This window comes from Dreissena polymorpha, chromosome 1, assembly GCF_020536995.1.
Source record: "Dreissena polymorpha isolate Duluth1 chromosome 1, UMN_Dpol_1.0, whole genome shotgun sequence".
In the NCBI taxonomy this organism is placed as follows: Eukaryota; Metazoa; Mollusca; class Bivalvia; order Myida; family Dreissenidae; genus Dreissena; species Dreissena polymorpha.
In genome coordinates, this window is record NC_068355.1 from 121,972,113 (window position 1) to 121,995,406 (window position 23,294).

General features: G+C 37.9%; 1 protein-coding gene across 8 annotated transcripts in view; it reads left to right on the forward strand.

Annotated features, from left to right (window-relative positions):
• Nucleotides 1-23,294, forward strand: part of LOC127847468 (phosphatidylinositol 4-phosphate 3-kinase C2 domain-containing subunit beta-like) — a 95,262-nt gene that overhangs the window by 4,304 nt on the left and 67,664 nt on the right. For 7 of the 8 annotated variants that reach the window (XM_052379390.1, XM_052379431.1, XM_052379395.1 and 4 more), the window contains exons 4-10: nucleotides 129-1,029; nucleotides 2,260-2,333; nucleotides 2,672-2,823; nucleotides 5,721-5,859; nucleotides 12,178-12,289; nucleotides 16,156-16,220; nucleotides 16,940-17,009. In XM_052379390.1, coding sequence (XP_052235350.1) covers nucleotides 129-1,029; nucleotides 2,260-2,333; nucleotides 2,672-2,823; nucleotides 5,721-5,859; nucleotides 12,178-12,289; nucleotides 16,156-16,220; nucleotides 16,940-17,009 — 1,513 coding nt within the window. The remainder of the gene's footprint in view (nucleotides 1-128; nucleotides 1,030-2,259; nucleotides 2,334-2,671; nucleotides 2,824-5,720; nucleotides 5,860-12,177; nucleotides 12,290-16,155; nucleotides 16,221-16,939; nucleotides 17,010-23,294) is intronic. The other variant, XM_052379405.1, reaches the window with a different exon arrangement.

Consider the following 23,294-nt stretch of genomic DNA (forward strand, 5'->3'; position numbering starts at 1 on the left):
TAAATATATTTGCAATTGAACTTCAGTTGTTTTGTTAAATCTTTCAAAACTTTAATGGTGTAAATTCGGTGCCCATTTGCACTAATATTGTGTTGTGGAAGTTATATCTTAAAGAATTGCTTTTTCAGTGAAATTAAATCTCCTTCACCCCAGCCATCCGCCATAATGGGACAACCTACAAACCGGAATACAAGACCAGTCTTTAATCCGCACCGTAGTTCCCTGCCCATGTCGTATGGGTGGGACACGTCCTTAACTCAACTGGCAACAACTGGGCTAGGGGGCATATCGCCATCTGTGCCTACTATGCCATTGAACAATCACTTACCATTTCAACAACCTCAGGTTCAGACACCCTTGGCAGGATGTAACTTAGGTGGTCAATTTGTGCCCCAGAATACTAATTTCTACAGAGGAACTTCTTTGCAGACTGGTTCAGGTACAAACTTATCAAATATGGCTGTTGGCTTTCCAATGCCTCATGCAGATTTTTCATCTAGTAACAATACAAGAAAATCTAATACTTTACCGGCAGTTAATAAAGCGCCTATAAGTGATACACAAAAAAGTGAATCTTCTGTGCATTTTGGTGATTTTAATTTAGTGCCAAATGTGGACTTTCCCTGGACAGAAGCAGATGCCTTCTTTGATCAACAAGAACAATCGGGTCCATCTTCCTCGGACACATTCGTGAAAGGACATAAAAGGCAGAGTAGCGATTTAATCCAGCTGGGCTTTGAAGGAGTGATGACATCAGAGGAAAAAGAGTATTTTTCATTGGAATATTTTGACCCATTGCATCGCAAGGGTCGATCAGTCTCGGTGTCAACCCCAGCAATGACGTCCTCACATTATTTCTTTGCCAAGCCCCCCGAGGAATCTGAGCTTATCAGCAAGGATCGTGGCAACTGGGTGACTTTTGATGAAGGCGGGGCAGAGATAGGCAGGAGTGGGGATGAGTCTGATGTCGTCGTGGAAACTTTGTTTGTTCCTAATGAACCTGCTGACACATCAACAGTTACTGAAAGGGTTTGGTTAAACAAACTTGTACTAATATTTAAAGAAGACTTTAAAATGAATTTTTTTTTCATTGTACATTCACATGACTTGGGAAATAACATTTGTATTGTTAAACGAAAAGTTGTTCCAGCCTACTTACCCTTTTAATTTAAATGTTAGCAGAAGCACCTCTTTTGTTTACCTAAGCATAGTGAAAATGAAAGAAGAAGCATTTTAATTTCACTTTGCAACCAAGATATCTGCCTTTTTTATGGCCATCCCCCCCCCCCCCCCCCCTTCGAAGAAGAGGGGGTATATTGTTTTGCACATGTCCGTCGGTCTGTCCACCAGATGGTTTCCGGATGATAACTCAGGAACGCTTAGGCCTAGGATCATGAAACTTCATAGGTACACTGATCATGACTGGCAGATGATCCCTATTGATTTTCAGGTCACTAGGTCGAAGGTCAAGGTCACAGTGACTCGAAATAGTAAAATGGTTTCGGGATGATAACTCAAGAATGCTTGTGCCTAGGATCATGAAACTTCATAGGAACATTGATTATGACTGGCAGATGACCCCTATTGATTTTCAGGTCACAAGGTCAAAGGTCAAGGTCACAGTGACTTGAAACAGTGAAATGGTTTCCGGATGATAACTCAAGAATGCTTACGCCTAGGATCATGAAACTTCATAGGTACATTGATCATGCCTGGCAGATGACCCCTATTAATTTTCAGGTCAGTAGGTGAAAGGTGAAGGTCACAGTGACTCAAACAGTAAAATGGTTTCCTGATTATAACTCAAGAATAATTAGGCCTGTTATCAAGAATAATTAGGCCTAGGATCATGAAACTTCATAGGTACATTGATCATGACTGGCAGATGACCCCTATTGATTTTCAGGTCACTAGGTCAAGGTCACAGTGACAAAAAACGTATTCACACAATGGCTGCCACTACAACTGACAGCCCACATGGGGGGCATGCATGTTTTACAAACAGCCCATGTTTCATTTTTTTCTGGTGGGGTTGGGGGAGTCATACATAATGTCAGTGAAAGTAATTTGATTGCTCTTTCCTAAGCTCTAAATACTGAGTGACACATATATCCACTGAGTTTTCTGGATTGCAAGGTTTCTTTATTAGTGCCGGTAGTAACATTTAATCTACAGTTTTTTTGTTTGTTTTAGTAATCTCATTGAATACGCCAACAGTTTTTACCAAGTGTATAGTTTTTTGTTGTTGACATTTTTCAGAGCACGCATGAGCGGCTACGAAAGAAGTTGTACATTGATGATGAGTCAGATTGTTTCTGTCAAATGGTAGCAGAGTAAGTATTTGTGCAATAAATGTATTTAAAAATGCAAGTTTAAGTTAAAGGTCATGATCATAAACTGCTGCTACACCAATTTTTTGAACCCACTAGTTTGATTTGTAAATAATTACACAAATGCTCACAAAATAGATATACATCTTACTTAAAGACATTTCTTTTGACTTACTCTTGTTTGCAAAATAAAATTCCGGCTTTAATGCAGTTTCCACCTTTTTATCTTGTATTTATTTACAATGCACGGTTTTTCTGGGTGCAGAAAGGTACCATGTGTAATTAGAATTTAATTGCACATGGTACCTTTTTGCACCAATGGGGCGATATATTCTGTACAGGTTAAGGGATGAATTCAAGTCTACAGATGAGTCTACAAACCTGGGATTCATTGTGGCTCCCATGTGTGAGAAGAAAGAGCAGGGCTCTATGACAGTGAAAATCACAGTCCACTCTGTGTTCGCAGTGCAGCCAATCTGTTTCACCAGTGACGGTAATGTAACACACAAGATTCTTGGCTTCAAAAATAAAGTGGAAATTGACCTGTTTTTATGCATGATAAATATATTTGCTATTCCAAGTAACCAAGTTATGTCAAAAACCAGGCTATTTGTGATAACAAATTCTTTTGGGAAATATGATACCCATAGGCAACGTAGTATAGTTATTTTTCCTTTCTAAATTCTTTTATAGATAATGAGATGATGGGTGGAGATTAATAAGAATAATATGATTATGTTAAGAGTTTGGTTTCAGCTGATCATCTCTTTTTGAATGCTTACATTTCTATACAGGTAGTCATACATGCCATGCCACTTCTTTCTGCGGGGCAGCCCGGCTTTTGGGATGAAACTCCCATCCTTCTGACCTAAGCGATGGTTAACGACATTCTTTAACAATTATGTTTTATTTATAATTTACTATATAAGTTGTGTTGTAATTCAAGATCGGTTTGGTAAAATATGTAATACCCTCAATGCTGGTTAATGACAACACTTGCTTGCCGAATATTTTTGTAAAGACATGAGCAGTGATGAAGATCTATTGATTTTGTCATGCTGTCAGGAAACTGTGGTCCCTTGTTGCTACAAAAACACACGTTGTTGCTGTGGCATCTGAAAAAAGGGACTGCTTTTGTGTTTTATGGCACAACATTATTAATATCTCATTAGCCGGATTTTTTTCGAAAAAATCTCGGCTTATAGATTGATGTTGTCGGGCGGGCGGGCGGGCGGGGTGGCGGCGTGCTCGAAAATGTTAAAGTTCTTATTTCATGGTATAACTTTGGTATGCTTGGACCTAGAGTCTTCAAACTTGACATGAAGGTTGGCCAGGATTAACAGATGACCACTGGTCATTTCAAGGTCATTCATTTGAAGGTCAAGGTCACTGTGACCTTCAATATAAAAAATGTTAAAGTTGTTATAACTTTGGTATGCTTGGACCTAGAGTCTTGAAACTTGACATGAAGGTTGGCCATAATTAGTTAGTAACCACTGGTCATTTCAAGGTCATTCATTTGAAGGTCAAGGTCACTGTGACCTTGAATGTAAAAATGTTAAAGTTCTTATTTCATGGTATAACTTTGGTATGCTTGGACCTAGAGTCTTCAAACTTGACATGAAGGTTGGCCAGGATTAACAGATGACCACTGGTCATTTCAAGGTCATTCATTTGAAGGTGAAGGTCACTGTGACCTTCAATATAAAAATGTTAAAGTTGTTATAACTTTGGTATGCTTGGACCTAGAGTCTTGAAACTTGACATGAAGGTTGGCCAGAACTAGTAAGTAACCACTGGACATTTCAAGGTCATTCATTTGAAGGTCAAGGTCACTGTGACCTTGAATGTCAAAATGTTAAAGTTGTTATAACTTTGGTATGCTTGGACCTAGAGTCTTGAAACTTGACATGAAGGTTGGCCAGAACTAGTAAGTAACCACTGGACATTTCAAGGTCATTCATTTGAAGGTCAAGGTCACTGTGACCTTGAATGTAAAAATGTTAAAGTTCTTATTTCATGTTATAACTTTGGTATGCTTGTACCTAGAGTCTTCAAACTTGAAATAAAGATTGGCCAGTACTAGAAGATGACCACTGGTCATTTCAATGTCATTCATTTGAAGGTCAAGGTCACTGTGACCTTAAATGTTAAATGTTAAAATTGTTATAACTTTGGTATGCTTGGACATAGAGTCTTCAAACTTGACATGAAGGTTTGCAAGCACACTTAGATGACCACTGGTCATTTCAAGGTCATTCATTCTAAGGTCAAGGTCACTGTGACCTTGAATGTAAAAATGTTAAAGTTCTTATAACTTTGGTAGGTAAAAATGTTAAATGTCAATTCAAGTTCATATTTGTGACCTTAAATGTTATTGTTGTTCATGTATATGCATGCATTCAAAACATAACACAAGGTTTGCTCATGCCTTGAAAAGTACTTACATTTCATTTTGACCTTTGAACAATATTTCAGTAATTTAAGTATTGCATTGACAAAAACACGAAAGGTACATTCCTGTCATTTAAATAAAAAATCCGGCTTCAATGCGGTCATCTCCGACCGCGGAACTCTTGTTATAATACTGGTTTTATCAAGGTCAGGTTAGGCTTGTGCAAAGTATTGTATCAAAAAGGTAATTACTCGTATTTAAATACAGTGTGATATGTTTGCTCCATTTTCAGATAAAATCATGTACGTGTAGTATTTAACCCTTTGCATGCTGGGAAATTTATCTACTGCTAAAATGTCGTCTGCTGAATTTCTAAAATTAGCATTTTCTTCGTTTTTTTTAAAAAGAATACTATCAGAATAGCAAACAGTTTGGATCCTGATGAGACGCCACGTTCTGTGGCGTCTCATCTGGATCCAAACTGTTTGCAAAAGCTTTTAAAATTCGGTTCCCGCACTGAAAGGGTTAATCTAAGTGTTAATTTACTTGTTGACTGGTCTTTAAATCAAAATACATGTACTAACAGTGCTGGATGTATAATTTATACTTCCAAAAATGGCAAATGTTTGTGGTCAAGGAAAGAAAATTCTTTTCTAACACATTTAATATGGTCAATATTTGGCATTTTTAAAAAGTTGTTTTAATGAGCATGCTTTGCAGACAGAAATTAAAGATCATTTTAAGATGTCTCGCCACAGGGTAAAATGCCCCAACAATGTTCATGAAATATTCAGATTTTTGCCAGATTAGTATGGCATGTATGCAGATATCTTTACACTTCAATTAATGTATTTTCCACATCTGAGGTGTTTACAATATCACACCTGTTTTGTTAATTAAGGACTGTTTGTTGATGTTTACAACATTTAACAAAATCCCGCCGGTCTTGTTCATTAAGACCTATGCATTGATGTAAAGCTTCCGTTAAATGACAGTGCACAGCGTTGTGGAGCATGTGATTAACCAGATACTCCACGGCTATCTGTCAGCCAGCATGCCAAGACACATGGTGCTGTCCTTGAAGACCAGTGACTTCATACTCAAGGTCAATGACCGATCAGAGTACCTCCTCAAGTATGTGTTTCAACTTTACCTAACCCTTTAGTGCTGAGATAAATTTTTATGCCCCCCTTCGAAGAAGAGGGGGTATATTGCTTTGCTCATGTCGGTCGGTCGGTCCGTCCACCAGGTGGTTGTCAGACGATAACTCAAGAACGCTTGGGCCTAGGATCATGAAACATCATAGGTACATTGATCATGACTTGCAGATGACCCCTATTGATTTTGAGGTCACTAGGTCAAGGTCACGGTGACCCGAAATAGTAAAATGGATTCCGGATGATAACTCAAGAACCCATACGCCTAGGATCATGAAACTTCATGGGTAGATTGATCATGACTCGCAGATGACCCCTATTGATTTTGAGGTCACTAGGTCAAAGGTCAAGGTCACGGTGACCAGAAATAGTAAAATGGTTTCCGGATGATAACTCAAGAACGCATACGCCTAGGATCATGAAACTTCATGGGTAGATTGATCATGACTCGCAGATGACCCCTATTGATTTTGAGGTCACTAGGTCAAAGGTCAAGGTCATGGTGACCCGAAATAGTAAAATGATTTTCGGATGATAATTCAAGAACGCATATGCCTAGGATCATGAAACTTTATAGGTAGATTGATCATGACTCGCAGATGACCCCTATTGATTTTCAGGTCACTAGGTCAAAGGTCAAGGTCAGGGTGACCCGTAATAGTAAAATGATTTTCGGATGATAACTCAAGAACGCATATGCCTAGGATCATGAAACTTCATAGGTAGATTGATCATGACTCGCAGATGACCCCTATTGATTTTGATGTCACAAGGTCAAAGGTCAAGGTCATGGTGACCCGAAATAGTAAAATGATTTTTGGATGATAACTCAAGAATGCTTTTGCCTAGGATCATGACACTTCATAGGTACATTGATCGTGACTTGCAGATGACCCCTATTGATTTTCAGGTCACTAGGTCAAAGGTCAAGGTCACAGTGACAAAAGTTGTATTCACACAATGGCTGCCAGTACAACGGACAGCCCATATGGGGGGCATGCATGTTTTACAAACAGCCCTTGCTTTATTATATATAAGCCCAAATATTTTGTGTACTCAATGCCTCCTTAAGTTTGTGCCAGATTTTTGTCAAAAACTTTCACAGCTTTAAGTCTTGGATTTGTAAATGATCATAAAGAGATGTGTTGTGTATGCAACCAGTTTTAGTTGAATCATGGCTCTCTGTCAGTGTTTTAAGCTCTACTGGCCAAAGGCCAGAAGAGCTTATGAGATGGCGTGGTTTTTGTCCCTACGTGCGTGTGTTAGACTTTTTCTTGTTTACGCAATAAAGTCCACAGTTTTCATCCAATTCTTTTCAAACTTGTTCAGTGTCTTTATATTAATGAGGACTGGAACCCTATTGATTTTTCTGGTCACTGGGTCAAAGGTCAAGGTCACAGTTACTCGAAATAGTAAAATGGTATTCTGGATGATAACTCAATAATGCTGATGCCTAAGATCATGAAACTTTATAGGTATATTGATCATGACTGGCAGATGACCCCTATTGATTTTCAGGTCATTAGGTCAAAGGTTAAGGTCACAGTGACTTGAAAAAGTAAAATGGTTTCCGGATGATAACTCAAGAATGCTTACATCTAGGATCATGAAACTTCATAAGTATATTGATCATAACTGGCAGATGACCCCTATTGATTTTCGGGTCACTAGGTCAAAGGTCAAGGGCCCAGTGACTCAACAAAGTAAAATGGTTTCCGGATGATAACTCAAGAATGCTTACGCCAAGGATCATGAAACTTCATAGGTACTCCAATCATGACTGGCAGATTACCCGTATTGATTTTCAGGTCAAAGGTCAAGGTCACAGTGACTCGAAATAGTAAAATGGTTTCTGGATGATAACTCAAGAATGCTTACACCTATGATAATAAAACTACATAGGTACATTGATCATGACTGGCAGAAGACCCCTATTAATGTTCCGGTCAAAGGTAAAGGTCACAGTGACTCGAAACAGTAAAATGGTTTCCTGATGATTCCTCAAGAACAATTAGGCCTAGGATCATAAAACTTTATAGGTACATTTATCACGACTGGCAGGTGACCCCTATTGATTTTCAGGTCACTAGGTCAAAGGTCAAGGTCACAATGACATAAAACGTATTCACACAATGGCTGCCACTACAACTGACAGCCCATATATGGGGCATGCATGTTTTACAAACAGCCCTTGTTCAAAAAGAGCAATATTGAAGCAATAAGTCCAGAATTACTTCCCCTTGAATATGAGAAAATTTTGAAATCCCGCTTGTTTACGCAATTAATTCCAGTTTTCATTCAAGTATTTTCAAATTTGCACGGTATCTTTATATCAATGAGGACTTGAACCCTATTGAATATGTGCAGTATCAGAGAAATAAGAACAGAATAATCTCCCCTTGAATTTCAGAAAATTCTCCTTGTTTTCGCGATCTAAGTACACAGTTTCCATCTTATTATTTCCAAACTTGCACAGTGTTCATAGCAGTAGAGTGATTCAGGCCCTCATGTGCCTCTTGTTAGTTGTTTGCTTGCTAACAACTTAGGTTTATACCACGTTTTTTAAGCCAGTTTTCTTAGGTATGATAAACCTGATAATTAAAACTGCCGCATCTGTGCCGAGAAAGACTCACTCTTTATAAATTTGAATGGCTTGTGTTAACTTTATACTTGCGATTAACTTTGAAAAATGAATTGCGTCTAATACATGTATTATGCAATGGCGAATAACTTAAGTGCATTCAGCGCTTTTATTATGCCCCCCTTCGAAGAAGAGGGGGTATATTGCTTTGCTCATGTTGGTCGGTCTGTCGGTCCGTCCACCAGGTGGTTGTCAGACGATAACTCAAGAACGCTTGGGCCTAGGATCATGAAACTTCATAGGTACATTGATCATGACTCGCAGATGACCCCTATTGATTTTGAGGTCACTAGGTCAAAGGTCAAGGTCACGGTGACCCGAAATAGTAAAATGGTTTCCGGATGATAACTCAAGAACGTATACGCTAGGATCATGAAACTTCATGGTTAGATTGATCATGACTCGCAGGTGACCCCTATTGATTTTGAGGTCACTAGGTCAAAGGTCAAGGTCACGGTGACCCGAAATAGTAAAATGGTTTCCGGATGATAACTCAAGAACGCATACGCCTAGGATCATGAAACTTCATGGGTAGATTGATCATGACTCGCAGATGACCCCTATTAATTTTGAGGTCACTAGGTCAAAGGTCAAGGTCACGGTGACCCGAAATAGTAAAATGGTTTTCGGATGATAACTCAAGAACGGATACGCCTAGGATCATGAAACTTCATAGGTAGATTGATCATGACTCGCAGATGACCCCTATTGATTTTGAGGGCACAAGGTCAAAGGTCAAGGTCACGGTGACCCGTAATAGTAAAATGATTTTCGGATGATAACTCAAGAACGCTTTTGCCTAGGATCATGACACTTCATAGGTACATTGATCGTGACCCGCAGATGACCCCTATTGATTTTCAGGTCACTAGGTCAAAGGTCAAGGTCACAGTGACAAAAAACGTATTCACACAATGGCTGCCACTACAACGGACAGCCCATATGGGGGGCATGCATGTTTTACAAACAGCCCTTGTTGTTTCTGTTTTGAAAATCACATAAAATTTAAGACCTTTGTTAAAAGATTCACATGTAAAAGTCTCCATTCCAACCCTAAAATACTGATGAGAACCAAACAGCATTAAACCATAACAGACTTGGAGTTACTCGCGGGCTGTTCTGGTTTTGTGCTTGTTCTATGTAGCCATGTTCACTATGCTTCTATGTAGTCATGTTCACTATGCTTCTATGTAGACATGTTCACTATGCTTGTTTGTAGCCATGTTGACTATGCTTCTATGTAGCCATGTTCACTATGCTTCTATGTAGCAAGGTTCACTATGCTTCTTTGTAGCCATGTTCACTATGCTTCTATGTAGCCATGTTCACTATGCTTCTATGTAGCAAGGTTCACTATGCTTCTTTGTAGCCATGTTCACTATGCTTCTATGTAGCCATGTTCACTATGCTTCTATGTAGCCATGTTCACTATGCTTCTATGTAGCCATGTTCACTATGCTTCTATGTAGCCAAGTTCACTTTGCTTCTATGTAGCCATGTTCACTATGCTTCTATGTAGACATGTTCACTATGCTTCTATGTAGGCATGTTCACTATGCTTCTATGTAGCCATGTTCACTATGCTTCTATGTAGCCATGTTCACTATGCTTCTATGTAGCCATGTTCACTATGCTTCTATGTAGCCATGTTCACTATGCTTCTATGTAGACATGTTCACTATGCTTCTATGTAGACATGTTCACTATGCTTCTATGTAGCGATGTTCACTATGCTTCTATGTAGCCATGTTCACTATGCTTCTATGTAGCCATGTTCACTTTGCTTCTATGTAGCCATGTTCACTATGCTTCTATGTAGCCATGTTCACTATGCTTCTATGTAGCCATGTTCACTATGCTTCTATGTAGCCATGTTCACTATGCTTCTATGTAGCCATGTTCACTATGCTTCTATGTAGCCATGTTCACTATGCTTCTATGTAGCCATGTTTACTATGCTTCTTTGTAGCCATGTTCACTATGCTTCTATGTAGCCATGTTCACTATGCTTCTGAGCGGGATAGGGTTACTAAGTGCTTTAACATGCCTTCTTTATTTCACCTTTCCCCTGCCCTCTGTGGTATGTGCCCCTGCATACTGGCACCCCTCTGTGGACATATAGCATAAGTCTTGATGTTTAAGGTCCATACGCAGCTTAGATTGAAATAGTGCATTCAGTTATTGCTTAGTCAGCTAAAAGAAAACATGGTAGACATTTTATGGCGGACAAATGAACGAGATTTGAGTGGCCAATAAAGGCTTAGTTTAAAGGGATCTTTTCACGCTTTGGTAAATTGACAAAATTGAAAAAAGTTGTTTCAGATTCGTAATTTTTCGTTTTAGTTATGATATTTGTGAGGAAACAGTAATACTGAACATTAACCATGCTCTAATATAGCCATTATATGCATCTTTTGACGATTTTAAAACCTAAAAATTATAAAGCGTTGCAACGCGAAACGATTGAATAATTTGGAGAGTTCTGTTTTTGTCGTTAAATTTTGTGAAACTACGAAGATTGCTTATATAAGGTATAAAATACGTCAAGAATGTGTACTCGGCGGAATAGCTCAGTAGGCTAGAGCGTTTTTACTTCAGGACTCTGGCAGGACTCCAGGTGTCACTGGTTCGAAACCTGCTCCGGGCAATGTTCTTTTCCTTTTTTAAATTTTTTTCTTGATTTTTTACTGGAGCTTTTATGATCCAATGTTTACATTTATCAATATAAAGCATTTAATGAATAAGTTAAAAAATGCCAAAATCTGTGAAAAGGCCCCTTTAAACCTTTGTCATTCACACCCCAACCCCATGCAGTGTATTAAAATCATGTCCTGGCAACTAGCTAGCTGTGGTGAAAGTGCAGGAATCTCAAATCAGCAGTGATTGCCATAGTTGCACTAGTTTTCAGACAGTTAAATATAATAAAAAGTGTGTGTGTCCAAAAATTTAGATACACAAAATATTAAAAAGATACAAGTGTCTCAAAGTTACAAGACAAAAATCCAGGTTTGTGAAAATTAAGAGACTTTTAAAATGTGCAATGAGGATCATATTTTGCAGGCAATATGTAGAGCGTCAATTGTTTCAATGAATAAAAGTACAGGCTTTTAAAAATGCTATGCTGTACAGTAAGAATTAATTATTGATGTGTTTTGCGTTAAGCTGTTGGATGAAACCATGGTCTATTACTGGTATACTACATAGTACATAGTTATTTACCCATTTAAACAATTATAATAATTCATAGCCTTTATTACTTTATTTCGATAGTAAAAAACTCATATTAAATCAAAGTGCCACCAGATATACATAACAGGGCAGACTTCTGGTAAAAAAGCATTGAACTGAAACGAAAATTAAGAGTCATTAATTATGGGCGAAAACCAGTATGTCCGAAAATTGAAGTCACATTAAATAATTATTTTAGCTTATGAAAGGGGTGTCAGAAAATTTTGAGTGTCCGACAACTAAGAGTAATTACTGCAGATAACCCCTTGACATTCCTTCTACTTGGCCTTACAGAACAATTTAGAAGTCATTCTTCCCTTACCTCTGGTTCAGGTAGACATTAATATAAAATGAAATACACTTTATCATTCTATCTATTTGCGAAGTATATATCTATAATGTGAATACTATTTACCATATTTGTAGTGAATTCCCTCTATCAAAGTACCGATACACCCATGACTGTTTGAAGATGGACAGGGATCTGTGTTTCCGCATCATGAGACGGCAAGATGTGGCCTTACCTTTCCTTAGAACTGTACGTAGTATTTATATGCTCTGTGGCCACTTGTAAAAATCATGGCTCAAATATGTGAATGTTGAAAACGATGTTTGTCACTTTGAAACATTTTTGTTGTGTGGAAAACAAATATTTTTACATTTTTTCATCAAGTATTGCACAAAGAATATGCAATTTCTTTCAGCTCTGTCACAATTTATTGTCCCCTACCGGTGAAACCAGAGGGGACTTATGGTTGGCGCTCTGTGTGTCTGTGAGTCCGTCACACTTTTCTGGATCCTGCGATAACTTTAAAAGTTCTTCATATTTTTTCATGAAACTTGAAACATGGATAGATAGCAATATGGAGATAATGCACGTCATGTCATTTTGTTCCTTCATCAAGAATTCTGGTTGCTATGGCAACAAATAGACTAGAAATATTGCTGAAAATGGTGGATCCTGCAATTACTCTTTAAAGTTCTTCATATTTTTTCATGAAACTTGAAACATGAATAGATGGTTATATGGAGATTATGCATGTCATTTCATTTTGTTCCTTCATCAAGAATTCTGGTTGCTATGGCAGCAAATAGACTAAAAATATGGCTGAAAATGGTGGAGTTTCACTAGTAGTTGACCATATTGCTTAACAATAGTCTTGTTGTTATGTCAGTTATTGTAGTGCTCAAACGGGTACTTGAAAAAACCTGAATTTGCGGGTCAAAAAATACCCGCGGGTCAAAGTTTGTGCGAACGATACTGGTTCGGTTCGCAAGCTACGAAGTACAAGATTACATGTTGAACATGTAGTCAAATCATCTCTTTTGAACAAGTGAAGTAAAATCACACCCGTTATCAGTTTAAGCAGTGTTGTTATTACAAATAGTCATAAATGAATAGAAGTGACGAACCAAAAGCAGAAATGTCGAGTTTAATTTGTTATTCAGATCCCAAAATGGCGATGTTAAAAAACGAAACTTGTATTATAAAATATTGACTTCAAAGTATAATATGCATTAAGAGCTTACAGTGAAAGTTATTTTGGCTTCTCTTCTAAAAATAAGACAATATTTATTTATGCTTGACAGGTTGTTTTTCCTGTACATGCACTTTTGATCGCTATTACAAGTAATACCTAACAGTTGCTGATTTAGTTCAACAACGTTGTGTAAACTTAATAAATAGTTTTATGCAGTTCAGTATTTCATTCATAAAAAAATTAAATAAATCAAAACAATAAAAAGAATAATATTCTAAACAATATACTTGACAAACAGTTGAATATTTAAGAACGCTAAAGCATGCAATGACAATTAATGTAGTTTTATTTTAATTAACTTATGCATTATCTGCCCCGACCTGACCCGAATTATCTCAGGGTATTTTCATTTTGACCCGCCGACCCAAAAAATATTTTTGACCCGTGTGAGCCCTTAGTTATTGTGAATCCTTCATCGATCATGCTATTCCCTGCCTCATCCCATTTGATGCTTGTTTTTCAAGAGAATTACGTTATTAAATTTGTATTTGCATATTTGTACGCTTTATTTTGAATTTAATTACGTTTATCGCGATCGTGTGGGATAATAAAGGTACAAAGCGTTGTGTGTTCAGGTTCTTCCTTTTACTTCAGATTCAAATATAAACAATGACGTATATAAACAACAACAAAAATGGCGTGACGTCAGGGACGTAATACACTTAAGCGCGGCGCGGCAAATAACGTTACGTTACATTCACAACATTCTGGGGGCCGCGAAAAGTGACAATTATTAACAATCAGAGGAGAATATGTATCATTACTTATGATATCTTGAATCATTCGTGACAATCGTAAGATTGCAGAAACACTAATTTGATCACGAGTATACACGTTAATTTGAAATTAATATCACTCTATCACTCAGTTTATGAATAAAAATTTCTTAACTGTCTCTCGTATTTCAATTACATGTACACTCAGCTGTCTATTTCAGTATTTCAATCACAATTGCGCGTTTAACTTTTAATACTTAAATAGTTTCTATTCAATATCATTGACTGTCTCTAATGGTTAGAGTTTGCACGTTGTACGTTTTGGGAATAAATCGCCGCTCTGTTCCATTTCTGCAAAGTTCTTCTTGTACGACTTGGTAGTTGAATAGCTTCTTAAGGTGATTGGAAGCAGCAATATATGTCGTAGCATTGTCTAATACCATCACCGTGGGCAACGACTTTCGGCTGGCAAATCTCGGGAACGCTTGAAGGAACGAGTCGGTTGATAGGTCAGGTGGGGGTGGGGTAGGCGGAGGTTCGTCTGACATGTAAGAGCAGGACTGAAAGCCAGGGCTAATTGTCGCGTCGTACACATTACCAACTGGCTGACTTCCGGACGACGTCTGCCTTTGAGCACGTGGATGCTGTGGGCTGTTGTCGGTGAAGTTATCTGCACAACCGGGAGAAAATGGAGTAGGTTTTTTAAAATAACTTTGAGGGTGACCTGAATAAGGAAATTGACGATTAGAACCTACCGATGTTTGCCTTTGATACGGAGACTCAGTCCTATTTCCGTTCGTATATTGCACATGCGACATTGGCTGACTGTAATTACCACCAGTGTTATAATCTCCTCTTTGGTTGTAGCTGTTGTCATTTCGTATATCAATTTGAGTTGGTGGATTCAACTGTAACTGAATACCAGATTTCGACATATAAGGGTACTTATTATGTTGTGATTGTTGCCCAGACATTGGCGGAGTTTGTTCCAACTGACGCATGTCATATGCATTACTTTCTTGGCCGTTATTATATCCACTAGATACATTATTAAGTGCTTGGTACCCAGTTCCGATACGATAATCTGGAAGTGTAGAGTATTTATCACGTTTCTCCAGAGGGGTCGAAAACTGACCGGACCCGATGGGCGTGGGTGACATAGAGGCGCTTTTTCCGGGACCTTTCTTGATTGTGAGTTGCAGGATGTTTGTGGCCCCGCAGACCACCTCCTGGGCCTCGTTGTGGCTGATGTTCGTGGCGTTCACGTTTCCTATCTTCAGTACAACATCGCCGGGAGCCAGGCTGTAAGAGTTCGCCGCCACACTTCCTGGCGTCACAGTTCTGTCGGGAAAGAAAGAAGAAGCGTCTGGGTTCAAACCATTGCTGTTGCGCTGCTGATTACTTAAACTTCTCTGGTCATCTCGTGGTAGATCGGTAGCATGCGGGGCTACTCTCTTCTCCTGTTGATCTCGGAAAGCTTGTAAGCGACACAGCTGGATATCCAGTTCCGCTGAATACGTGTCTGTTTGAAATATTTCTTCCTCCAATCCCTCTATCTCCGTCTGTGAAAGTATTTTCTCATTCAGTGTCTCTAGAATCGTGACTTTCGCTTCAATAGCGTTGAGAATAGCGTGAAAATCGGTCAATGAATCGTTCTCCTTAGATTGTTCGATTTTCTCCAAATATTTCTCAATGAAACGGCGGTGACCCTCTCTCTGTATCTGTATTCTCTGTAGAATCATTTTTTTTGTCACGGCACCAATATCGCGATCGTGTGGGATAATAAAGGTACAAAGCGTTGTGTGTTCAGGTTCTTCCTTTTACTTCAGATTCAAATATAAACAATGACGTATATAAACAACAACAAAAATGGCGTGACGTCAGGGACGTAATACACTTAAGCGCGGCGCGGCAAATAACGTTACGTTACATTCACAACAACGTTTTTGGTTATTTTAATTGCCTAATAACGCAAATACGCTTGTTATCTATAGCCCTGTATGATTTCAATTGATGGCCACTGAATAGGACTCATTTACTTAATATCACAGACAAGAAACAAGAAAGTATGTAAGATAATGCTTGTATTGCACACATTGCAGTGTATGGAAGATAATGGTATTTTACATGTCGATCTCCCTTTTCAGATAGAGGACGACAATCAGCAGCTGTATTTCCCACAGGACCATGTGCGAGACACTGACGTCACTCGGTAAGGCCATCTTAGAGTGGACTGTGTCCACCCTTGAGTGGACAAAATTAGAAAAATGGCATGCTGTTGTACTTGCCCTGGAGTAAGCATCAGTATTTGATCTAATTAACAAATTTTTGGTAGGCTAGTTTCTCAGGAGTGGCTTTCAAAATTTTTAATCAGTAATTCAAGAGTTTAATTCGTTAATCTACCAAACAATCTGTTAACTAGAAAAAAAAAATTGGTAATATTATAATTAACTGCTTACTTAATAAAGGTTCACTGTTTTTTTTTATCCATTTTTATTTAAAGGAACTTATGGATTCCTTTTTTGAAATCTGTCAATAATATGTAGCTGCAAATTGCATTTTTGGGGGTTAAAACTCTGTTGTTGTTTATACATGAGTACGGTAAGTAATAGACGGTCAGTGACAGGATGTATTTTGTATTAGTGCACTTGAGTTTTATGTACCGGTACAATTGTGTACACAGAAATTGCAACCTATTTTAATGTCCAGATCGCATTGAACTAGGTCATTTGACATGTTAATCATAAACATATTCAACCCTCTCTTTGCTTGACTTGGATGCCTGAACAAGTCCTGGGGAAGCCCCTCAGATAGAACCAGTATTGCATTATATGCTGCAAGTAATAGAAAAAGTGTAAGGCCATTAAATTTTGATCTTCTTTAAGGAGCATTTTGATAGCAGATTATCATTTAAATTTACTTGGTTTGCAGAGATGGCTTGGAGATTGTGATGGAGACGTTTTACAAGGAAGTGGAGAGAATAACTGACCTTGTACTGAAGGTAGACCTTGTGCTTTGTATACTTGGAGTTTGGAAAACAAATGTCTTTTATGTGTTACACTATCTCAGATGAGTTGTACTGGGGCATTTGGAGTCAAATGCTATGTATCTTAGTAAAAGTAAGCTCATGAACACCCCTGGAGTCACTTTTATTTGCATTTTCTGCATGAAACGTGATGTGAACATTTGTTCTAATGATCTCTCTAATAAGTGGAATGTGGTTTATGTCCTCTTGGAAAACATGGGATGGGGTAGTTTTTCTATTTGGCTTTAGTGAAACCATTTGAGCACTCTAAAAGTCACATTTTTGGCCCACTCATCATGAAATTTGCTCAGAACTTTTTATGATGTATGGACTTAGTTTGACAATAATTGTGTGTGGTTTAAATACTTAGGTGCCAGGTGTAGGGTCTTTATTTTAAGACTGGTGACATTTTGTGAACATTACCCGCTCAGAGCAGCTCAGTTGAGCGCCTTAGGGCCTTTGGAGGTCTTGTATAAAAATGGTTTGTGGGATTTCAAGAAAGCTTAAATTATTATTTCCTTGTATTTACATAAACCTGTTTACCAAGTTTGGTAACTGTAGGTTTTTTTATGCCCCCGGTAGGGTGGAATATAGCCGTTGAACTGTCCGTCAGTCCATACTGTCTGTCAGTCCGTCCGAAAACTTAAACATTGGTCATAACTTTTGCAATATTGAAGATAGAAACTTGATTTTTGGCATGCATGTGTATCTCATGGAGCTGCACAATTTGGGTGGTGAAAAATCAAGATCAAGGTCATTTTCACAAGGGAAGTAATATTTTTTCAAGGAATATAATCAAAAAAATTTTTTGATTCAAAGCGGCCCAGTAGGGAGCATTGTGTTACTGACAAACACATCTCTTTTTTTAAAATTAAAATCCTTTTTACACTTATACATTTTACATATTTATTATATATGTGTATGCATGTTAAAGCTCGGATTTTTGCTCAATAAGTTTAGAACAAAATGAGGTATTTTAATTCATTTATAGATAGCTTGTTTCAAGACAGTGCGTGCTGTTGCAAATGGGATGATTGGGATCAATATCCAGACCACTGCCACTTACACTAGAAAAATGGTTACTGCTTCATTACATGAGGATAAATTGAGTTATTGTAATTTAAGTTCATAAATAAATACCTTATATCTATACATTGGGATTGTATAAGTCTATGGTTGTATAAGTTGCCATTAGTAACAATAGGTAAATGGTTGGTCCTAAAGCACTCAGGAACTTACTAAGCTGCAATTATGACACTTCATCCAAAGAGACCTTATATTTATAATTTTGTAGGAAAAATCATTGAATAGATTAGGCAAGGTCACTGTTACTAAATACAGAAAAATAATGGTTTGATTAAATTACTTAAAAAACAAATGCAGCCATTGTCTGAAACTGCAAACTTTAATAAAAAAAGTGCCAGAAACTCAGACAGCCAAACGAAAAGTAGAACATGCTGTCATCAGTTAGCTTTGAAAATTTGAGCATTCTGTCATCAGTTAGCTTTAAAAAGTAGAGGATGCTGTCATCAGTTAGCTTTGAAAAGTAGAGCATGCTGTCATCAGGTAGCTTTGAAAGTAGAGCATGCTGTCATCAATTAGCTTTGAAAAGTAGAGCATGCTGTCATCAGTTAGCTTTAAAAGTAGAGCATGCTGTCATCAGTTAGCTTTGAAAAGTAGAGCATGATGTCTTCAGTTAGCTTTGAAAAGTAGAGCATGCTGTCATCAGTTAGCTTTGAAAAGTAGAGCATGCTGTCATCAGTTAGCTTTGAAAAGTAGAGCATGCTATCATCAGTTAGCTTTAAAAGAACATGCTGTCATCAGTTAGCTTTGAAAAGTAGAGCATGCTGTCATCAGCTAGCTTTTTAAGTAGAGCATGCGGTCATCAGTTAGCTTTAAAAGCTAGAGCATGCTGTCATCAGTTAGCTTTGAAAAGTAGAGCATGCTGTCATCAGTTAGCTTTGAAAAGTAGAGCATGCTGTCATCAGTTAGCTTTGAAAAGTAGAGCATGCTGTCATCAGTTAGCTTTGAAAAGTAGAGCATGCTGTCATCAGTTAGCTTTGAAAAGTATAACATGCTGTCATCAGTTAGCTTTGAAAAGTAGAGCATGCTGTCATCAGTTAGCTTTGAAAAGTAGAGCATGCTGTCATCAGTTAGCTTTGAAAAGTAGAACATGCTGTCATCAGCTAACTTTGAAAAGTAGAGCATGCTGTCATCAGTTAGCTTTGAAAAGTAGAGCATGATGTCTTCAGTTAGCTTTGAAACGTAGAACACGCTGTCATCAGTAAGCTTTGAAAAGTATAACATGTTGTCATCAGTTAGCTTTAAAAAGTAGAGCATGATGTCATCAGTTAGCTTTGAAAAGTAGAGCATGCTGTCATCAGTTAGCTTTGAAAAGTAGAGCATGCTGTCATCAGTTAGCTTTAAAAGGTAGAGCATGCTGTCATCAGTTAGCTTTGAAAAGTAAAGCATGCTGTCATCAGTTAGCTTTTAAAGTAGAGCATGCGGTCATCAGTTAGCTTTAAAAGGTAGAGCATGCTGTCATCAGTTAGCTTTAAAAAGTAGAGCATGCTGTCATCAGTTAGCTTTGAAAAGTAGAGCATGCTGTCATCAGTAAGCTTTGAAAAGTAGAGCATGCTGTCATCAGTTAGCTTTTAAAGTAGAGCATGCTGTCATCAGTTAGCTTTGAAAAGTAGAGCATGCTGTCATCAGTTAGCTTTGAAAAGTAGAGCATGCGGTCATCAGTTAGCTTTGAAAAGTAGAACATGCTGTCATCAGTTAGCTTTGAAACGTAGAACATGCTGTCATCAGTTAGCTTTGAAAAGTATAACATGCTGTCATCAGTTAGCTTTGAAAAGTAGAGCATGCTGTCATCAGTTAGCTTTGAAAAGTAGAGCATGATGTCTTCAGTTAGCTTTGAAAAGTAGAACATGCTGTCATCAGTTAGCTTTGAAACGTAGAACATGCTGTCATCAGTTAGCTTTGAAAAGTAGAGCATGCTGTCATCAGTTAGCTTTGAAAAGTAGAGCATGCTGTCATCAGTTAGCTTTGAAAAGTAGAGCATGCTGTCATCAGTTAGCTTTGAAAAGTATAACATGCTGTCATCAGTTAGCTTTGAAAAGTAGAGCATGCTGTCATCAGTTAGCTTTGAAAAGTAGAGCATGCTGTCATCAGTTAGCTTTGAAAAGTAGAACATGCTGTCATCAGCTAACTTTGAAAAGTAGAGCATGCTGTCATCAGTTAGCTTTGAAAAGTAGAGCATGATGTCTTCAGTTAGCTTTGAAACGTAGAACACGCTGTCATCAGTAAGCTTTGAAAAGTAAAGCATTTTGTCATCAGTTAGCTTTAAAAAGTAGAGCATGATGTCATCAGTTAGCTTTGAAAAGTAGAGCATGCTGTCATCAGTTAGCTTTGAAAAGTAGAGCATGCTGTCATCAGTTAGCTTTAAAAGGTAGAGCATGCTGTCATCAGTTAGCTTTGAAAAGTAAAGCATGCTGTCATCAGTTAGCTTTTAAAGTAGAGCATGCGGTCATCAGTTAGCTTTAAAAGGTAGAGCATGCTGTCATCAGTTAGCTTTAAAAGGTAGAGCATGCTGTCATCAGTTAGCTTTGAAAAGTAGAGCATGCTGTCATCAGTAAGCTTTGAAAAGTAGAGCATGCTGTCATCAGTTAGCTTTTAAAGTAGAGCATGCTGTCATCAGTTAGCTTTGAAAAGTAGAGCATGCTGTCATCAGTTAGCTTTGAAAAGTAGAGCATGCGGTCATCAGTTAGCTTTGAAAAGTAGAACATGCTGTCATCAGTTAGCTTTGAAACGTAGAACATGCTGTCATCAGTTAGCTTTGAAAAGTATAACATGCTGTCATCAGTTAGCTTTGAAAAGTAGAGCATGCTGTCATCAGTTAGCTTTGAAAAGTAGAGCATGATGTCTTCAGTTAGCTTTGAAAAGTAGAACATGCTGTCATCAGTTAGCTTTGAAACGTAGAACATGCTGTCATCAGTTAGCTTTGAAAAGTAGAGCATGCTGTCATCAGTTAGCTTTGAAAAGTAGAGCATGCTGTCATCAGTTAGCTTTGAAAAGTAGAGCATGCTGTCATCAGTTAGCTTTGTAAAGAATAACATGCTGTCATCAGTTAGCTTTGAAAAGTAGAGCATGCTGTCATCAGTTAGCTTTGAAAAGTAGAGCATGCTGTCATCAGTTAGCTTTGAAAAGTAGAACATGCTGTCATCAGCTAACTTTGAAAAGTAGAGCATGCTGTCATCAGTTAGCTTTGAAAAGTAGAGCATGATGTCTTCAGTTAGCTTTGAAACGTAGAACACGCTGTCATCAGTAAGCTTTGAAAAGTAAAGCATTTTGTCATCTGTTAGCTTTAAAAAGTAGAGCATGATGTCATCAGTTAGCTTTGAAAAGTAGAGCATGCTGTCATCAGTTAGCTTTGAAAAGTAGAGCATGCTGTCATCAGTTAGCTTTAAAAGGTAGAGCATGCTGTCATCAGTTAGCTTTGAAAAGTAAAGCATGCTGTCATCAGTTAGCTTTTAAAGTAGAGCATGCGGTCATCAGTTAGCTTTAAAAGGTAGAGCATGCTGTCATCAGTTAGCTTTAAAAGGTAGAGCATGCTGTCATCAGTTAGCTTTGAAAAGTAGAGCATGCTGTCATCAGTAAGCTTTGAAAAGTAGAGCATGCTGTCATCAGTTAGCTTTTAAAGTAGAGCATGCTGTCATCAGTTAGCTTTGAAAAGTAGAGCATGCTGTCATCAGTTAGCTTTGAAAAGTAGAGCATGCGGTCATCAGTTAGCTTTGAAAAGTAGAACATGCTGTCATCAGTTAGCTTTGAAACGTAGAACATGCTGTCATCAGTTAGCTTTGAAAAGTATAACATGCTGTCATCAGTTAGCTTTGAAAAGTAGAGCATGCTGTCATCAGTTAGCTTTGAAAAGTAGAGCATGATGTCTTCAGTTAGCTTTGAAAAGTAGAGCATGCGGTCATCAGTTAGCTTTGAAAAGTAGAACATGCTGTCATCAGTTAGCTTTGAAACGTAGAACATGCTGTCATCAGTTAGCTTTGAAAAGTATAACATGCTGTCATCAGTTAGCTTTGAAAAGTAGAGCATGCTGTCATCAGTTAGCTTTGAAAAGTAGAGCATGATGTCTTCAGTTAGCTTTGAAAAGTAGAACATGCTGTCATCAGTTAGCTTTGAAATGTAGAACATGCTGTCATCAGTTAGCTTTGAAAAGTAGAGCATGCTGTCATCAGTTAGCTTTGAAATGTAGAACATGCTGTCATCAGTTAGCTTTGAAAAGTAGAGCATGCGGTCATCAGTTAGCTTTGAAAAGTAGAACATGCTGTCATCAGTTAGCTTTGAAACGTAGAACATGCTGTCATCAGTTAGCTTTGAAAAGTATAACATGCTGTCATCAGTTAGCTTTGAAAAGTAGAGCATGCTGTCATCAGTTAGCTTTGAAAATTAGAGCATGATGTTTTCAGTTAGCTTTGAAAAGTAGAACATGCTGTCATCAGTTAGCTTTGAAACGTAGAACATGCTGTCATCAGTTAGCTTTGAAAAGTAGAGCATGCTGTTATCAGTTAGCTTTGAAACGTAGAACATGCTGTCATCAGTTAGCTTTGAAAAGTAGAGCATGCTGTCATCAGTTAGCTTTGAAAAGTAGAGCATGCTGTCATCAGTTAGCTTTGAAAAGTAGAGCATGCTGTCATCAGTTAGCTTTGAAAAGTAGAGCATGCTGTCATCAGTTAGCTTTGAAAAGTAGAGCATGCGGTCATCAGTTAGCTTTGAAAAGTAGAGCATGCTGTCATCAGTTAGCTTTGAAACGTAGAACATGCTGTCATCAGTTAGCTTTGAAAAGTATAACATGCTGTCATCAGTTAGCTTTGAAAAGTAGAGCATGCTGTCATCAGTTAGCTTTGAAAATTAGAGCATGATGTTTTCAGTTAGCTTTGAAAAGTAGAACATGCTGTCATCAGTTAGCTTTGAAACGTAGAACATGCTGTCATCAGTTAGCTTTGAAAAGTAGAGCATGCTGTTATCAGTTAGCTTTGAAACGTAGAACATGCTGTCATCAGTTAGCTTTGAAAAGTAGAGCATGCTGTCATCAGTTAGCTTTGAAAAGTAGAGCATGCTGTCATCAGTTAGCTTTGAAAAGTAGAGCATGCTGTCATCAGTTAGCTTTGAAAAGTAGAGCATGCTGTCATCAGTTAGCTTTGAAAAGTAGAGCATGCTGTCATCAGTTAGCTTTGAAAAGTATAACAT